The sequence below is a fragment of the Leptonychotes weddellii genome, chromosome 6 (genome assembly GCF_054177405.1).
Source record: "Leptonychotes weddellii isolate Sample4059 chromosome 6, ASM5417740v2, whole genome shotgun sequence".
In the NCBI taxonomy this organism is placed as follows: Eukaryota; Metazoa; Chordata; class Mammalia; order Carnivora; family Phocidae; genus Leptonychotes; species Leptonychotes weddellii.
In genome coordinates, this window is record NC_138374.1 from 136576051 (window position 1) to 136591532 (window position 15482).

At 51.9% G+C, this 15482-nt stretch overlaps 1 protein-coding gene and 1 long non-coding RNA gene across 3 annotated transcripts; one reads left to right on the forward strand and one right to left on the reverse strand.

The window, feature by feature from the left end:
* The first annotated feature begins 29 nt into the window (after positions 1-29).
* LOC145722395 (uncharacterized) lies at positions 30-9292 on the forward strand. The gene is made up of 5 exons (XR_014146668.1): positions 30-593; positions 2995-3197; positions 3940-4597; positions 5239-5432; positions 8788-9292. It is a non-coding gene; the product is annotated as an uncharacterized LOC145722395 (long non-coding RNA).
* Positions 9293-9833: 541 nt separating this feature from the next.
* On the reverse strand, positions 9834-15423 carry TSACC (TSSK6 activating cochaperone). Of its 2 annotated transcripts, none has more exons than XM_081825425.1 (4): positions 15218-15423; positions 14675-14731; positions 11066-11188; positions 9834-10064 (listed from the first exon to the last, which is right to left on the reverse strand). In XM_081825425.1, the coding sequence occupies exons 2-4, from the start codon at positions 14706-14708 to the stop codon at positions 9847-9849; spliced, it is 375 nt and encodes a 124-aa protein (XP_081681551.1). In that variant the 5' UTR covers positions 14709-14731; positions 15218-15423; the 3' UTR covers positions 9834-9846. The 2 variants fall into 2 exon arrangements, with proteins under 2 accessions (XP_081681551.1, XP_081681552.1); XM_081825426.1 differs by lacking the exon at positions 15218-15423 and adding an exon at positions 15038-15211.
* Between the last annotated feature and the right edge of the window lie 59 nt (positions 15424-15482).

Here is a 15482-nt window from a genome sequence, read left to right on the forward strand (position 1 = left end):
GGCGGGGAGGAGGCGTCAGGACCCCCAGGTCCTGTCTCCCTTGGCCCAGCTGCCCCTCGCGCTGTTCGGGTTCGGACAGGTCCTTGGAGATGGCCTGTGACCTGCCCTGATGGGGCACAGCTGAGGGACCTGGTGAGAGTGGGGGGATGGGGGAGGACCCTGCCCCTCAAACGTGGTGTTAGTTTAGAGAGTGTTTCCCAAGGAATAAGAGGCCGTTTAAGGCCGGGGCCTGGCCCCTCCAGGGTTAACACCAGAGACAGTTGAGGGGTTACTCAATCTTTTCCCAACTGAAAAAGCCAGATGGAGAACGGAGGTAAAGAGGCGCTGTCCAGGCATTGATGATTAACCCGGCCTCAGCAGCAGAGTCTCTCCCCTGGGCCCCAAGCCTCCTAGGCCTCCCACCACGCCCAGCAGCTGGCCAGGCTGAGAGCTGGGCTCCCTGCACGCCTGCATGGGTATGAGGAGACCTGGCCTGCCTCAGCAGCTGGAAAGAAAGGAAGCTGGATGGAGAAGGGTCTTCTCGGCCCGGAGTCAGGAGCCACTTGTAACACGAGCAAGGTCTACGTCGGCCGGGGTCCAGGTAGAGAGAGACGGTAAGGACACAGACTGACTGACGCCTACTGAGAGCCAGGCTTTGGAGATGAACCACATGACCCCTCCCTCCAGGAGCCACTGTGCAGTTGGCAGACCAACACCTAGGAGGGAACTGAATTCGCAGTGGGGTGAATGTGTGACCTTAGGAAGTACAGAGGCCATGGGGGCCCAGGAGGAGAGGCAGCAGAACCCACCATGGCAGTGGGGATCAAGGTGGGCACAGACATGAGCTGCTTCCTGGGAGGTCATGTCTGCAGGCAGTCTAGAAGGACAACCTAGAAATTGGGCAAGCAAAGGAGGAGGGGACATTTCAAGAAGGGGACCTGCAAAGACAGAAGCCTGCCATGGGAGTGTCCAGTGTGTTCAGGGACTGAAGCTGGGGCGGGGGGAGTCTAGAAAGGCCTTGAAAGCGCTGCTGAGGCGCGTGGCCTCTACCCCGTGGGCGCGGGGCCCCTGGAGGGCTCTCACGGGCGGAAGACCCTGGCACTATTGGTTCTGACACCTGCGGGCCACAAGGGGCTTCAAAGAAGAAAAGCTGAGGGGTGTCTCAATGGGGCTGGTGGGAGGGGAAGCCCTCCGTCCACCCTGCTGCCCAGCCTAGTCTGAGGGGGCTGTTGTGTGGGAGGGGCTTCTCGGTGTTTGCAAAGAAGTACCAGACCCCTGTCTGAAGGAATAGCTACCATTCCCAGAGGATGTTGCCTAGGCTCACAGCGACCAGCCACCCCCCAGAGCAGATGCAAAGTGGGGCTCCTGACAGCAATGCGCAGGGACAGGGGAGACAGTGCAGTCCCTGACCCTCCTCCTTGCTTCCCCTTCTGTCCTTTGTGCAGTTCATCTCCTCTTCCCTTCCTGCCATGGGCTTTAGCCTGCAGCCTAGCGTGGACTCTGGGGGACAGCTGGATTCTAGCTGTCTAGCTTCCTGACCTAAGTCAGTCCCCAGCCAAGCAGGCCTGGAAGGGCAGGGGTCAGCCTCTGTGGTACAGCTCCCAGCAGGCCAAGCAGGCTCTCTGGCCTTCAGTGGCCCCTGGCCCTTGGCCCAGAGGCTCTCTGTCACTACTTGGTCAGCAGGAAGGCTGTTTTCTAGCCCCTTCTGCAGGGGTTGGGGGTGGGTGGGAGATGTCTGGTCAGATAATGATTCTTGGACAATTTATCTGGGGTATCCTCCCAGGCCCAGCCTTCTGCCCCAGGGATGCGGCTTGCTTTCTGGGCACTGTCTGGGAGTGGGGGCCACTCCGGGCTGTCCAGGCAGGGTCTGGACAGGCCCTACAAGGGGAAGAGCCCTCATAAGCTGAAGAACCAGGGAGAGCAAGAAGGAGTGGGCTGGGCCGTCCCAGCATCTTCTGGGAGCCTCCCCTCTCTGTCTCACTTGTCATCTCTCGTAGTTTCTGAATGCCTCTGGATCTCAGATTCCCCCTCCTCTGTTGTTCATTCATGCATCCAACAACTATTCGCTTAGTACCAACCCTGGGCCAGGGACTGGGTCTATGACCCGAGATTCTAATCAACATGCATGACTCAGGTGGGTCCAGTGGGTCCTGGAGGTCTAGAGGGACCTCCACTGGATCTCCTGGATGTCAGGAGGTCTAGAGGGAACCCCCAGAAGGGCCGGAATAGCTGGGCCAGCCTGTGGAGAGTAGACACCTGGGTAACATCTGTTTGCCAGCCTGTATGGAAAGATCATTATATTTTAATAACTAGAGGTACCAGCTTGGTACTACCACCCCTGGTCCAGCAAGAGGGCAAGATCCTGACAGTTCTCCCCTTCTGAGGGTCCCCCCTGATAGGCCTCCACCTGTGAGGACTCCCCTGGCCCACCACCCAGAAAGAAGAGGCTCCATCCAAGTGACATGTCAGGGCCCCTGCCCTCCCCCTGCCTCCTCTGGGCCTGGAAGCTCTGGTGGAAGGGGGGGCTTTGTTTCTCAATCCTCCCTCCACCCACACCTCCCCCGAGGGGCCCCTGAGTCTGTTACCAGCTCCCATCCTGCCGGCCGGGGGTCTGCCCCATCTCGGACCTCCCTTCTCCAGTTCCCACCCGTGACCAGCTGGGCGCCTGGAGGGTGGCCAAGGGGACTGCTGTGGGCTGCCTGCCCTGGCCTGGTATGGCCCGGCGGTCTATGGGGACCGAGGCTTGGGTTACTGAGTAACGCGGGGGTGCATGCAGCTGCTCTCCACGGGGGTCACCTCCTCCTGGCTCCCTGTTCTCTCGGCTCAGGAATCCCCAAAGCCACCTGGCTCCTGTAGCTCCCTGAGCTATTTGCAGCATCATGGGAGCCAATGGGAGACAAGTGGCAAAGCACCAGAGCCTGTAAGACTCGTGTTGGTGTGTTCCTTCACCCTCCAGAGCCTCAGCGGGGCCCCGGGCAAGTACTGAGTCCTCTGGATCCGTTTCCTCATCTGTAGGAGCGGTTTCGAGGAGCCCCAGAGTGGACGTCGAGTGCTGGCGTCTTGTAAGCTTCGGCAAGTGTGGCCATCAGTACTGTCTGGAGTGGCTGAGCAGACAGAACAGATGACTGACTCCAGCACACCGTGGGGCACACGGTGACTCGGGACAGCAACAGGCGGAGGGGCAGCCTCCACGCATGCTCCTGTCGGAACTGGAGGGGGTGAGCAGTGGGGGCCAGGGGCCTGGGACAAGCACATTCCAGAAGGGCCATCCGACCAGCATCCCCAGTGACAGGACAACTCGTGGACAGAGGAGATCCGGGGAAGGGCAGAGCCCGCCTTCATTCCTCAAACACACTGAGCACCTGCTGAGCACCGGGGACTGTGCTTGGGGCTGGGGGGCGGCTGGAGAGAGACTGAGCCCCTGCCCTCAGGGGATGTAAGTGAACGGGCAGGATCAGGCTGCGGAGGGCTGTCCTGGGGACAGGCCGGGGGCACTAACCCGTGGTGGGGTGGTCAGGGAAGGCTTCCAAGAGGAGGTGATGCTTACTTTGAGATCTAGCCTAATTTCACAGCTGGGGTGGAGGAAGGGGTTCCTTTTTGTGCAGCACTCTGGTATGAAGAGAAAAGAGGCTATATTAGAGAGCTCCTCGATGCCCATTTTCTGGGGCTGGACGAACTGCAGACCTCAGACCCTCCTGAAGACAACAGCCGCTGCAGAGCCATGTAAAACATTGCTGTATTTACATACACAGCATGGTGAAACTTAGACATGGCTTTCTCTGCCCACGGCCTCACCATCTTAGTGTGCACATAAAAGACTGTCAGATCGTTTTTGCTTAAGCTTCCTTCATCTGTAAAATCAAAATGACAGTACCTTGAAAAAAGTTTGTCAGGAGGCAATGAGCTCAAGTCCCCAGTTTTTTTCATGCATTTAACACTCTACCTGCATTCCTGTGACAGGCCAGGTGCTGTGCTGGATTCTGGGGTTCTGGGGGATTTCCCCGACACTCCGCCGCCCCCGCACGGGACAGAACCGCACTCTGTTCTCAGGACGCCAAGACGGAGGAGACGATGTCTCAGTTGCTAAGGCTTGACAGTAGCCCTGTTTCCAAAGTACAATCCTAGCCTTTCCTGCTGGGGGTCTGGGGTGAATTCCCGACAGTAAAAGTTTTGGGAGAGGGACGCCTGGGTGGCTCCGTTGGTTGAGCGGCTGCCTTCGGCCCAGGTCATGATCCCAGGGTCCTGGGATCGAGTCCCGCATCGGGCTCCTTGCTCGGTGGGGAGCCTGCTTCTCCCTCTCTCTCCCTCTGCTTGTGCTCTCTCTGTCAAATAAATAAAATCTTAAAAAAAAAAAAAAAAGTTTTGGGAGACAGCAAAGTGCAGAAGGTAAGGGCATATTGGAACGTGGGGACATAGGTCAGAGTCTCAGCTTTGTCCCAGAGAGATTTTGCACAAGTTGCTTACCAAGCCTTGAACCTCGCCTGTTACAGGGAGAGAATTCACCTCCCAAGGGTTGTTGTGAGGATGAATGTCCATGAAGCATGTGACCCGCAGGGTGTCCTCAGCAGCAGAGCTCATGGTAATTACTGCTGTTAATAAGGAAACACGCAAGTAAACGGTATGGCCATTTCTTTGCCTTCTGTTCCTCCTGCTTCCTGCCTTAGGGGAAATCTGTGCACTGCTAGGGAGGTCTGGAGACTGGCCCTCAGTCCTTAGTTTTGAGCACAAAACGAAGGGTGTTCATCTAATCCTCAAGTGCCTGACTGGGGCCCCTTAAGAGAAAAGCCAGGAGGGAATGTGGGGTGCGGGGGCAGGGAGCTTGCTCAGGGGAATGGGTCATGTGGGTGTGACCACAGTTAAAGGGGCAGGGGACAGAACACCACGTGTCCCCCTGGCTTCTCTTCCTCCCAAGTGCTCCCAAGGACTCCACCACCACCACGGAACCAACCAGAAGCACAGTCCATCCCGGACCAGCCGGGAAAGCTGGCTCACATCCTACTGCTTCCCCCTGCAGGGAGTCCAGGGACTCCCTCTCCTAGGCCAGCCCCATGCTCCCTGCCAGTCTTCCCCAAACATGAGTTTTGATGAACACCTCTCTTGTCTGGAAAGGGAGCAACTGAGCAGAAATGTTCTTCACATATGACCCAGGACAGAGCAACTGTAGAGCAGATTTCTGCCCAGGGCCTGGTGGGGGACGTCCACTGCAGGGCGGGAACAGCCGGGATGGAGGTGGTGAGGTGGGTCCCTTCCACCTGACAGGGGCTGCTGGCTCTAGGAAGCTCCTGGCTGCAGAAGAGGGACTGGACTGGGCCGTGAACACCAGAAAATTTCGCCTCATCTAGTGCACACTTAGGACGTGGGCTGCCTGCTCCGGGTCTCCGTCCTGCAGGCCTGCCAGCACACTAGGCCCCTGAGACACAGGCGGGATGTGAAATCTGGAGCTCTTGATGCTGGTAAGCAAAGTCATAGCTGCTCAGCCTTTCGTTCATAGCTGTTTATTGAGCCACACTTTGCAAGGTCAAGCAGGCCTGGCTTTGCCCCTGGGGATACAGCAGTGAACAAATAAAGACACTGACTTTGCCCTCAAGGAGACGCTTTCCTAGTGGGGGAGATTCAGGAAACACACACAAATAGCTATTTAAGATGCCCTAAGAGGTTTGATGTAGACAAGGCTGAGCGAGAGGATGGAGTGATGGAAGGGAAGGGCGTGTGAGGCCAGATTGCTGGGGAAGGCCTCGGGAGACACAGGAGATGCAAGCAGGAAGCCAGAAAGGGGCTCCTACAGACCCCTGGGCAGAGGGAACAGCAAACGCACCGCCCCTGAGGTGGAACAGCATGGAGGGCAAGGCGGCTGGTGTGGTGAGCAAGGAGGCAGTGCAGGGAGGCGTGGGCCAGACACGTATCACTCAAGGCCCTGGTAAGGAGCGTGACCTTCCTGTAAGGATAATGGGGAGCAACAGAGGAGTTAAGAGCAGAGGAATAATATGATCTGATTTACTACTTCATTTTTTTAAAAGATTTTATTTATTTATTTGACAGAGAGAGAGAGACAGCGAGAGAGGGAACACAAGCAGGGGGAGTGGGAGAGGGAGAAGCAGGCTTCCCGCAGAGCAGGGAGCCCCATGCGGGGCTCGATCCCAGGACCCTGGGATCATGACCTGAGCCGAAGGCAGACGCTTAACGACTGAGCCACCCAGGCGCCCCTGATTTACTATTTTAAAGGACCTTCTGGCTGCCCAGGGGGCAGGAGTGTAGGGATAAGTGGAAGCAGGCAGCCAGTCGAGAGGCCAGCACCACAATCCAGGCAAGAGCCAGTAGTCATGGTAACATGGAGAAGACAGAAGCAGTTGGGCTCTGGGTAGATTTGGAAGCTAGAACTGACAGGGCTTACTGAAGGACTGGACATCGGTGAGAGAGAAGGGAGTCCAGATTCACGTTTTGTTTGTGGATGTCCAGTTGTTCCAACACTACTGAAAAGACTATCCTTTCTCCATTGGATTACCTTTCCTCCTTTGTCAAAGAGGAGTTGTCTATATTTATGTGGGTCTATGTCTGGGCTCTCCATTGTGTTCCATTGGTCTATTTGTCTAGCCTTTCACCAATACCACACTCTCTTGACTAGTGCAGCTTTATATGAAGTCTTGGAGTCAGGGACCATCTCCAAGGTGCTCCAACTTTGTTCTTCTTCAACATTGTGTTGGCTATTCTGGGTCTTTTGCCTCTCCATACATACCTTACAATAAGTTTTTCAATATCAACAAAATAATTTGCTGGGATTTTGATTAAGATTACATTTAACCTATAGATCAAGTTGAGAATGGGGTGCCTGGGTGGCTCAGTAGGTTAAGTGTCCTGACTCTTGATCTTGGCTCAGGTCTTGATCTCAGTGTTGTGAGTTCAAGCCCCGCATTGGGCTCCACACCCAGCGTGGAGCCTACTTAAAAAAAAAAAAAAAAAGATCAAGTTGGGAAGAACTGATGTTTTATCAACATTGAGTCTTCCTATCCATGAACATAGACTATCTTTCCATTTAGCATGACTTAAACTTTTTTTTTTTTTAATTGAGGGGCACCTGGGTGGCTCAGTTGGTTAGGTGACCAACTCTTGATTTTAGCTCAGGTAATAATCTCAGGGTTGTGAGATCAAGCCCTGCATCAAGCTCCGAGCTCAGTGCAGAGTCTGCTTGAAATTCTTTCCCTCTGCCTACCACCGCCCCCCCCCTCCACTGGCTCTCTCTCAAAAATAAAAATAAAGGCCACCTGGATGGCTCAGTCAGTTAAGTGTCTGACTTCAGCTTAGGACGTGATCTCATGGTCCTAGGATTGAGGCCCGTGTCAGGCTCCCCCCTTAGCAAGGAGCCTGCTTCTCCCTCTTCCTCTGCCCCTCCCCCCACTCATCCTCCCTCTCTCAAATAAATGAGCAAAATCTTTTTATTTTTTTAAAGATTTTATTTATTTATTTAAAAGATTTTATTTATTTATTTGACAGAGAGAGAGACAGCGAGAGAGGGAACACAAGCAGGGGGAGTGGGAGAGGGAGAAGCAGGCTCCCCGCAGAGCAAGGAGCCCGATGCGGGGCTCGATCCCAGGATCCGGGATCATGACCTGAGCCGAAGGCAGACGCTTAACAACTGAGCCACCCAGGTGCCCCAAGATTTTATTTATTTGAGAGAGAGAGAGAGGGAGAGCACAGAGGAAGAAGCAGACTCCCCACTGAGCAGGGAGCTGGATACGGGGTTCGATCCCAGGACCCTGAGATCATGTCCTGAGCCTAAGACAGATGCTTAACTGACTGAGCCACCCAGGTGCCCCAGCAAAATCTTTTTTTTAAGATTTTACTTACTTATTTGAGAGAGCACGAATGGGAGGGAGGGGCAGAGGAAGAGGGAAAAGCAGGCTCCCCGTGGAGCAGGGAGCCCGATGCGGCTAGATCCCAGGACCCTGGGATCATGACTTGAGCTGAAGGCAGACGCTTAACCGACTGAGCCACCCAGGCACCTTGGGTAGCTCTATTCTTAACTTCTTGAGGAACCTCCATACTGTTTTCCACAGTGGCTGCACCAGCTTGCATTCCCACGAACCGTGTAAGAGGGTTCCCCTTTCTCCACATCCTCCCAACACCTGTTGTTTCCTGTCTTGTTAATTTTAGCCATTCTAACTGCAGCAAAGAATTCTTTATCCAGCAAGGCTGTCATTCAGAATGGAAGGAGAGATGAAGAGCTTCCAGGACAACAGAAACTGAAAGAATATGTGACTAACAAGCTAGCTCTGTAAGAAATATTAAGGGGGATCCTGTAAGCGAAGAGAGACCCCAAGAGTCACACAGACCGGAAAGAAACAGAGACAATCTCCAGAAACAGGGACTTTACAGACAATACAATGGCACTAAATTCCTTATCTTTTTTTTTTTTTTAAGATTTTATTTATTTGCGAGAGAGAGAATGAGAGACAGAGAGCATGAGAGGGAGGAGGGTCAGAGGGAGAAGCAGACTCCCTGCCGAGCAGGGAGCCCGATGCGGGACTCGATCCAGGGACTCCAGGATCATGACTTGAGCCGAAGGCAGTCGCCTAACCAACTGAGCCACCCAGGCGCCCCAATTCCTTATCTTTCAATAGTTACTCTGAATGTAAATGGGCTAAATGCTCCAATCAAAAGACACAGGGTATCAGATTGGATAAAAAAGCAGGACCCATCCATATGCTGTCTACAAGAGACTCACTTTAGACCTAAAAACACCTCCAGATTGAGAGTGAAGTCCTCTTCTTAATTATTGCTTTCTCTCCTCCTCACCTCTGCATCCCAACCCAGCTCTTTCCCCACATTCCATAGGAAAAGAAGGCCTCTGTGGAAAGAGGACCCAGTCTCAAGAGTAAGTTGCCAACACATCTGTAAGAAAGTGATGACCCAGTGTGGCTCACATGGCTAAGCTAACCTCATGTGTCCTCTTCTCAATGACTGGAAATTTATGGCTGGACTTGACCCCTCACTAAAGCTAAACTGACTTCCCAGCAGAGAAATTTACAGATGCTGTGTCTTGGTGTTTCAAGTTCGAAGCTGGTAGTCAGTCGTTCTCTGCAGTATAGCTCAGATTCACCCACTCTGTCCTGAGGACATTACCTGTCTTCATTTCTAAGCCCTTTATCCAGCCCATGGTAGTTTCACATCAGATTATCAATTTATGCAGGTCTCTCAAGTGCCATTCTCCCTCCACCCCAAAATGCCTGCCCATGTTGTTTCTATGACCTTACCCGTGCCCTGCTGCTATTGGAAAGCTTCCAATGGCTCTCCAGTGCCTCAAATAAAATCAGAGCTTCTAGTGGCCGCCATTAGTACAATTGCCCCGGGGAAGCTACCTGGTCAGTTCTCAGCTGCTCTCCATTCTACCTCACATCCTATATTCGGGGGGGCGGAGGGGGGAAGCCTCTTCTCCTAATTTCTGATGACTTATTCTCCTACCTCAAGGTCTTTGTCCAAGCCTCTCAACTGACATGAAACCACCTTATTCCATCTATCTATGCCCCGCCGCTTCATCACGTGGCACCATAAGACCACTTCCTGCGGCCAGAGTCCAAGATGGGTCCAGCTGCCTCCCCCTCGCAACTCCCCTCCCCCTCAAGGCCCCTCCAAGGACCACTACATTTTGCAATGAATTATCGGTCTTAGCTGCGTTGTTAGACAGTAAATCCCCAAGATGGTCTTTACCGTGATACATATCCCTAAGTGCCTTGTCCAGTGCTTTGCATCGAACGAGCACTTACTGTGAACTTGCGAACCAACCAACCATGTGCAGAATATCTAAGCCCAGGTTCCACCAAGAGTTTGCTGGGGAGAACGGAGAAAACATACACAGTAACTTTGTTCCACAATTCATTTACTGAACTGGGGCAGGTGATTTAACAACAGATTGCAGGATAAGGCTGGGAGAGAAAAGTTCTTGCTTCCCTTCCCAGGAGCCAGCTGTGTCATGGATGCTTGTAAATTTTCCAAAATAGCCATCTGTTGTTGGGTGAGCCGGGTCTGGAGCTGGAGATTGGCATACATACATTCTAGGAGTCCCAGGCATTCCTTGGGCTTGTGGTCAACTCCTGAAGGGAGAGCAAAGGAGGTGCAAAGGGGACAGGAGACTCTGTAACTGTACTGGGGTGGGGAGGGCTCTAATCTTTCCTGCACAACTCGGCGCACACGTACCTTTGCTTGCCTGTCACCTACCCGGCCACCCTATTTTAACTGGAAAACCATCACTGGGATTTGATACCTTCGTCCCTTGCTAAATTTTTTTCCCATAGAATTTATGATCATACAGCATGTTCTGTGATTACTTATTTGTTGTTGAAGTCCCCTCTCTAGAACGTAAGCTCCAGGAAGGCAGGGAGTTTTGTCTGATTGCTCACTGTTATATTCCCAGCACCTAAAAGCATGCCCTGGTGCCTAAGTATTCAAAACATACTTGATGAGTGAGTGCAAAGATCCGACTGAGGCCCCAGGGATGCCTCAGCCTCCTTCTTACCTGACACAGTGTCGGATCAGCGGTGACCTGCAGCCCCTCCTATTGCCTCATTTCAACCAGTCTTGCTGCATTAGCCCAATTTTTTCTAATGTTTTCAATGACATTACATGCAGCCAGCTCCTAGGTAACTTTGGGAGTCATTTGCCTACTTTTTTGTGTATTTATCGGCCTTGACTTCTTTGTTAAACTCTGAGGTCAGCAAACACTGTTGTCACGGCTGTCTAGCACCTGGTTAGGCTCCCCGCCAGTATCCTAAACGCCCACTGATTTCCCTGCAGGAATGTGAATAACTGAAATGCGACAAACTGAGCTAATGCCTACCATTCCCTTCCCTAGCCACTAGCAAGCAATAAAATTTTCCTTTCAGTCGCCTAGCCTAGTAAAAGTGCTAATAAGGAAACCAACACAAATTGGTAGAATCGGGAAGAAAATGAAATCAGTAGACCTGAATAATCAACAAGCTGCCAATGACCCAGAGTTGGCACCAGATCAACGGGAGAAAGCTCAGGCCACTTCCTCCATGCAACCCCTCCCCATCCTGCATGGGGTCCATTTAGGGAACCTGCCCTGCATCCTTACCTGAGGGCAGCTTTGTGTTCTGGATGTTCAGGAAAGTGGCCGGTGGGGAACTTGCTTGAAGATTAATAAAGCTAGGGGAGGGTTTGGCTCGACAAAGAGGCACAACATTACTTTCCTCTTTGGCTGGAACAAAATCAGAGGCAACTATTCAGAGTTATTTCTAACAATTTCTAGCCTTTCTAACTAGATCTCTGCATTTGGCCTATGAACACAGGTGCCAAGGACCTGCCCTTAGTAGCTCCAACTGAAGTTACATAAGACAAAAAAGAAACCATAGTGGGAGTAAGGGAAACCAAGCAGGGATGGGTTCAGCTCACACCTGACAAGTGCTCATGGGTGTGTGCCACATGCTTATTCCTGTGCTAGACACTCGGGCGTCACAAGACCTCGAACTCATGGTTTCTCAGGTACTATCTCTTTGGGAGACAAACAGAGCACTGACAAAATGTGATATATATCCACCTAAGGACCTAAACGATGCGTCTGACAGTCTGGGTGAAAATGAGACCTTTATTATTACTAAGATTTAATTATTTGAGAGAGAGAATCTCAAGCAGACTCCATGCTGAGTGCGGAGCCGGATGCAGGGCTCGATCTCATGACCCTGAGATCATGAGCTGAGCCAAAATTAAGCCAGATGCTTAACCGACTGGGCCATCCAGGCACCCTGAAAATGAGGTCTTTTATCTGAGTTATCCAAAGTTCAATGTTATTTGAACATAGAAATGGATGCTTTTGAAAAAGGTGCAAGAGCTCAACATGAGTACGATAGAGAAGAGTCCAGGCAGGTAGAGGATATTTACTGGACCTTGAACACAGGGCGCTTTTGATGAGTGGAAAGATATTTCAAGTGGGAGAAAAGAGGAACGCAGGAGAGCAGGATGAGCCACGGAAGACCCTTCACAACAGTGAATCTGAGACTTCAGGCTTTCTCTTGAATACAATGGAAAGCCATTGAGCCTTTTAGGATTAGAAAAAATGTGATAAAAACTGTATTTTGTTAATCTACAGTTATTAAAATAGGCTGGATGTGAAAGAAGTTCTTGATGGGAAAATAAATAACCTTTGGCAAAAAGAATTAAGTTAGAAGGAAAAATGGATTTGTAGGAAGGGCATGAGTTCTACAGAAGACATATGCTACTTTTGTCCAACACTTCCTCTGGACAACCACTCTCCCCAGGTCCCAGGCCATACTGGGACCTCCTCCCCAGGAGGAAGGGGCGTGTGAGACAACACAGGCCAACCACGGTATCTCATCCTCCTTGGCAACTGTGAATGATCCAAGGAGTAAGCACAATGGGCAAGCTGGGAATCCATATATGGATTCTGTTGTCAAAGCAGCTTGCTTTCTTCTGATCTGCTATACTGGGAAAATGTAAAGTTGGGGCAGATGAAAGCTACTGAATTTGGCCAGCATGCTGTAAGGAGCAGATACAAGCAAGAGGGTACAGACAAGAGCACAGGAGAAAGATGGACTGACTGACAGCTTTAGGCACTGTGTCCCCCAGTACAGTCCCTGAGGCCCCAGCTCTTGCAGGCCTTCTTCCTGGCCTGTGACCATCTCAGCCTCCCTCCCACTGCACAAGCCTCTGAATTTCCTTGTTTACTCAGGGGAGTCTGAGTTGGGGCCCCATTAGATTAACATAAATCGTATTTTGGACATACTAATGAGTGGAGACTAGGCAGTCCAGGTAGAAATACCTACAAAAACAGGCAGAGGTGGCACTGAGCTCAGGTGAAAGGTCAAACTGCCAGGCCAGCCACAAAGAGGGGATAAAGAAACTGCAAAAACAAATCAGCTCTCCAAAGTAAAAAACTGAGAGAGAAAATGGGACCTTGGGGAGCTCGTCCTCAGGAGTTTGGAAGATGAGAAGGAAGCGGCAAAGCGTACAGAGAAGCGATGGACGGAGAGGCAAAATGGCTGGGCCTCTGAAGGAGCCTGCAAGTCGCTGCCAGGCCAAGGTCAAGGACAGAAGAACTGAATCCACTCATTCTAGGAGACAGCTAAGTGCCTGTGAGCATCCACCCGTGACGATGCCACAGCAAGCCAACACACGTGGTGGCGGCTCTCACGGAACTGAGAGTCCTGAGGTGCAGATCATCACTAAGTGATCGAGCATGCACGTTACTCCACTCCAGAAGTGCGAGAGAGCACCCAATCTAGAACACATCTGTGCAGCTGGGGACTGTGCTCCCCAGAAGCGATCCTGTCTCTGCTGGGATTTGGAGGATGAAGGTACAGGAAGGCTGTCTTCATGGAAAACAAGCCTGGGGGCAGAAGTGGGACAGGTAGGTTGTATAAAGGAAGACGTCGTATTCTTGTCCTTAATTCCAAGTGCAACAGAGGTGTGGCCTGGGGGGGGAAGTCCTCACACACAGGTGCCAGGCTGAGGTGCTTTCTACTTGGAAACTCACTGGGCCTACGAAAATGGAAATCTGTTTTATTCCCTATTACTCCTGGTGAAGGAAATCTGTCTTGTAGGGTTTTTTAGGCTGGGTTTGTGGATTTTCCAAGCCCTGCTATAGGCCCTCCATCTTCTTTTCCCTTCATCTCATCTGTCATTTGATGGCTCGTGCAGAATGGTAAGGAGACAGAAGCTGAAACTGGGGTCTCGAGATTATTTTCACCACTGGAAAAATTTAACTTTAATTTCCATACAGATGCACTTCTCAACAATTCAGGCCCATCCTAGGTACAGGAGGATACATTTTCTACCAGGTTGTACGGTGTGAAGGTGTGAAGAATACACACAATGCATAAAGGAACCACACCTCTGACAACACAACAGAGGAGGAGGTTGGGGAGCAGCAACGGGAAGCAGACGTAGAAAATAACAGTAAAAGGTGCTTTACGCACATTATCTATTTCTCACAATGACCCTAAGAAGTAGGTAGCTTTCTCCACATTTTATTTGAGAAAACTTTAGTTAGGAAATTTGCTTAAGATTCCACAACTAGCCACGTGGCAGTGCTGGGGTTAAATCCGGGCCGGAGGACTCCACGGTCACGTTCTTTACCAGTCACAACATTCTGTGAAAACAGGTGGTCGATTATGTCTAAGCTGTGACATAGTCAGCCTCTCAGATGGATGGAGTCACCTACTCCACGTGGCTGGGCTCTGGAGTCAGTCCCGCCCCAGGCATTTCCCTGCCCGCTGAGTGGGACCGCCCCCCCTCAAGCAGAGTATCTGTTTACTCTGGTCAACACTATGTATCCTGGAACCCCTGCACATGAAGTCTTGTTCTAAGTAGTAAGAGGGGAAACAAAGGAAGAATAATGTATTCACTCAACATATCATTGAGCAACTATTATGTAACAGATCCAGTTATAGACATTGGGAATACAGCAATGTTCCCATCTATTTATTTATTTTTAAAGTAAGGTCTACGCCCAACAGGGAACTTGAACTCCATGACCCTGAGATCAAGAGTCGCATGCTCTACGGACTGAGCCTGCGGAGCGCCCCGAATCCTAGAACAGCTACAAATACTTTCCAATCAACGGAGAAAACGGAAAAAAAAATACATACAGGCTAGAATGACTTTCCCACATTCTGAGCACTTAAGGTCTGGCTTTCAGGGGAGAGGGAGCAGGGCCTCAGACACACACCTTTTCCGTTGGGAGGGCTAGCATGCTGCTCCATCGGGACACCAACAGGTGTGGTGCCTGGGGAAGAATCACAGCGTTACACGACCAAAAACCCGTTCTATTACTTTACTACTGACAACTTCTCTCCAGCACATCCGGGGCTGCACCAATTTGGGGAGGAAGAAGTGTGAAAGAAGGTACTGTTCTGTTTCATGACCAGATATAAGCGACTGTTGAGTTGTTCGTGCTCTCATGGTCCCTTCACTAGTTTGGGAAACAGACGTCTGTTACTATTGCTTCCTCTTTTCCGGACAAAGTAGTCATTTAAGCCCAAACCTTAAGAATCTCGCACTAACGGGGGTTCCCTCCACTTTTTCCTCCTACCCCACCAGCCCTTTTCCTGCCCTGCGAGGTAACTTCCACATCCTGGCTCCCCATCATCTCCAATGGGCTGGCAATGGAGCGCAGGAGGAGGGCGCTGGGGAGCCGGCGTGGAAGCCGCGGGGGCGTGCCCCGGGTAGGAGACCGGGCGCGGCCACCGCTCCCAGCGTCTGCGAGTCGCACCTGCGTAAGGAGGGCGAGGGGTGCGCTCGGGGAGAGAAGGGCTCTGCCACCCAGTCGGCCCCAGAGACCAAGCTCCCAAGGCGGTCCGCGCCGCTATTCCTCCCGCAGCTAAGGCTGGGAAGGGACCATCGCGGCCCCGGAGGACCCGACACGCCGGCCAACTCAGTGACCTCACCTACGCTGTTACTCGAAAAGCCTCCCGCCCGGCACCCACCCTTGTAGTTGATACACATGCGCGGTGGCGCGCCGGCCAACTGCCCCAGCC

Excerpts from the sequence above, each read along its gene's own strand:
- TSACC (XM_081825425.1), bottom strand. The coding sequence starts at position 14,708 with ATGGAGCAGCATGCTAGCCCTCCCAACGGAAAAG. Across the intron at positions 11,189-14,674 it reads TAGCCCTCCCAACGGAAAAG|CCAAAGAGGAAAGTAATGTT; the intron begins GTGTGTGTCTGA and ends ATTTTGTTCCAG. Across the intron at positions 10,065-11,065 it reads GAACACAAAGCTGCCCTCAG|GAGTTGACCACAAGCCCAAG; the intron begins GTAAGGATGCAG and ends CTCTCCCTTCAG.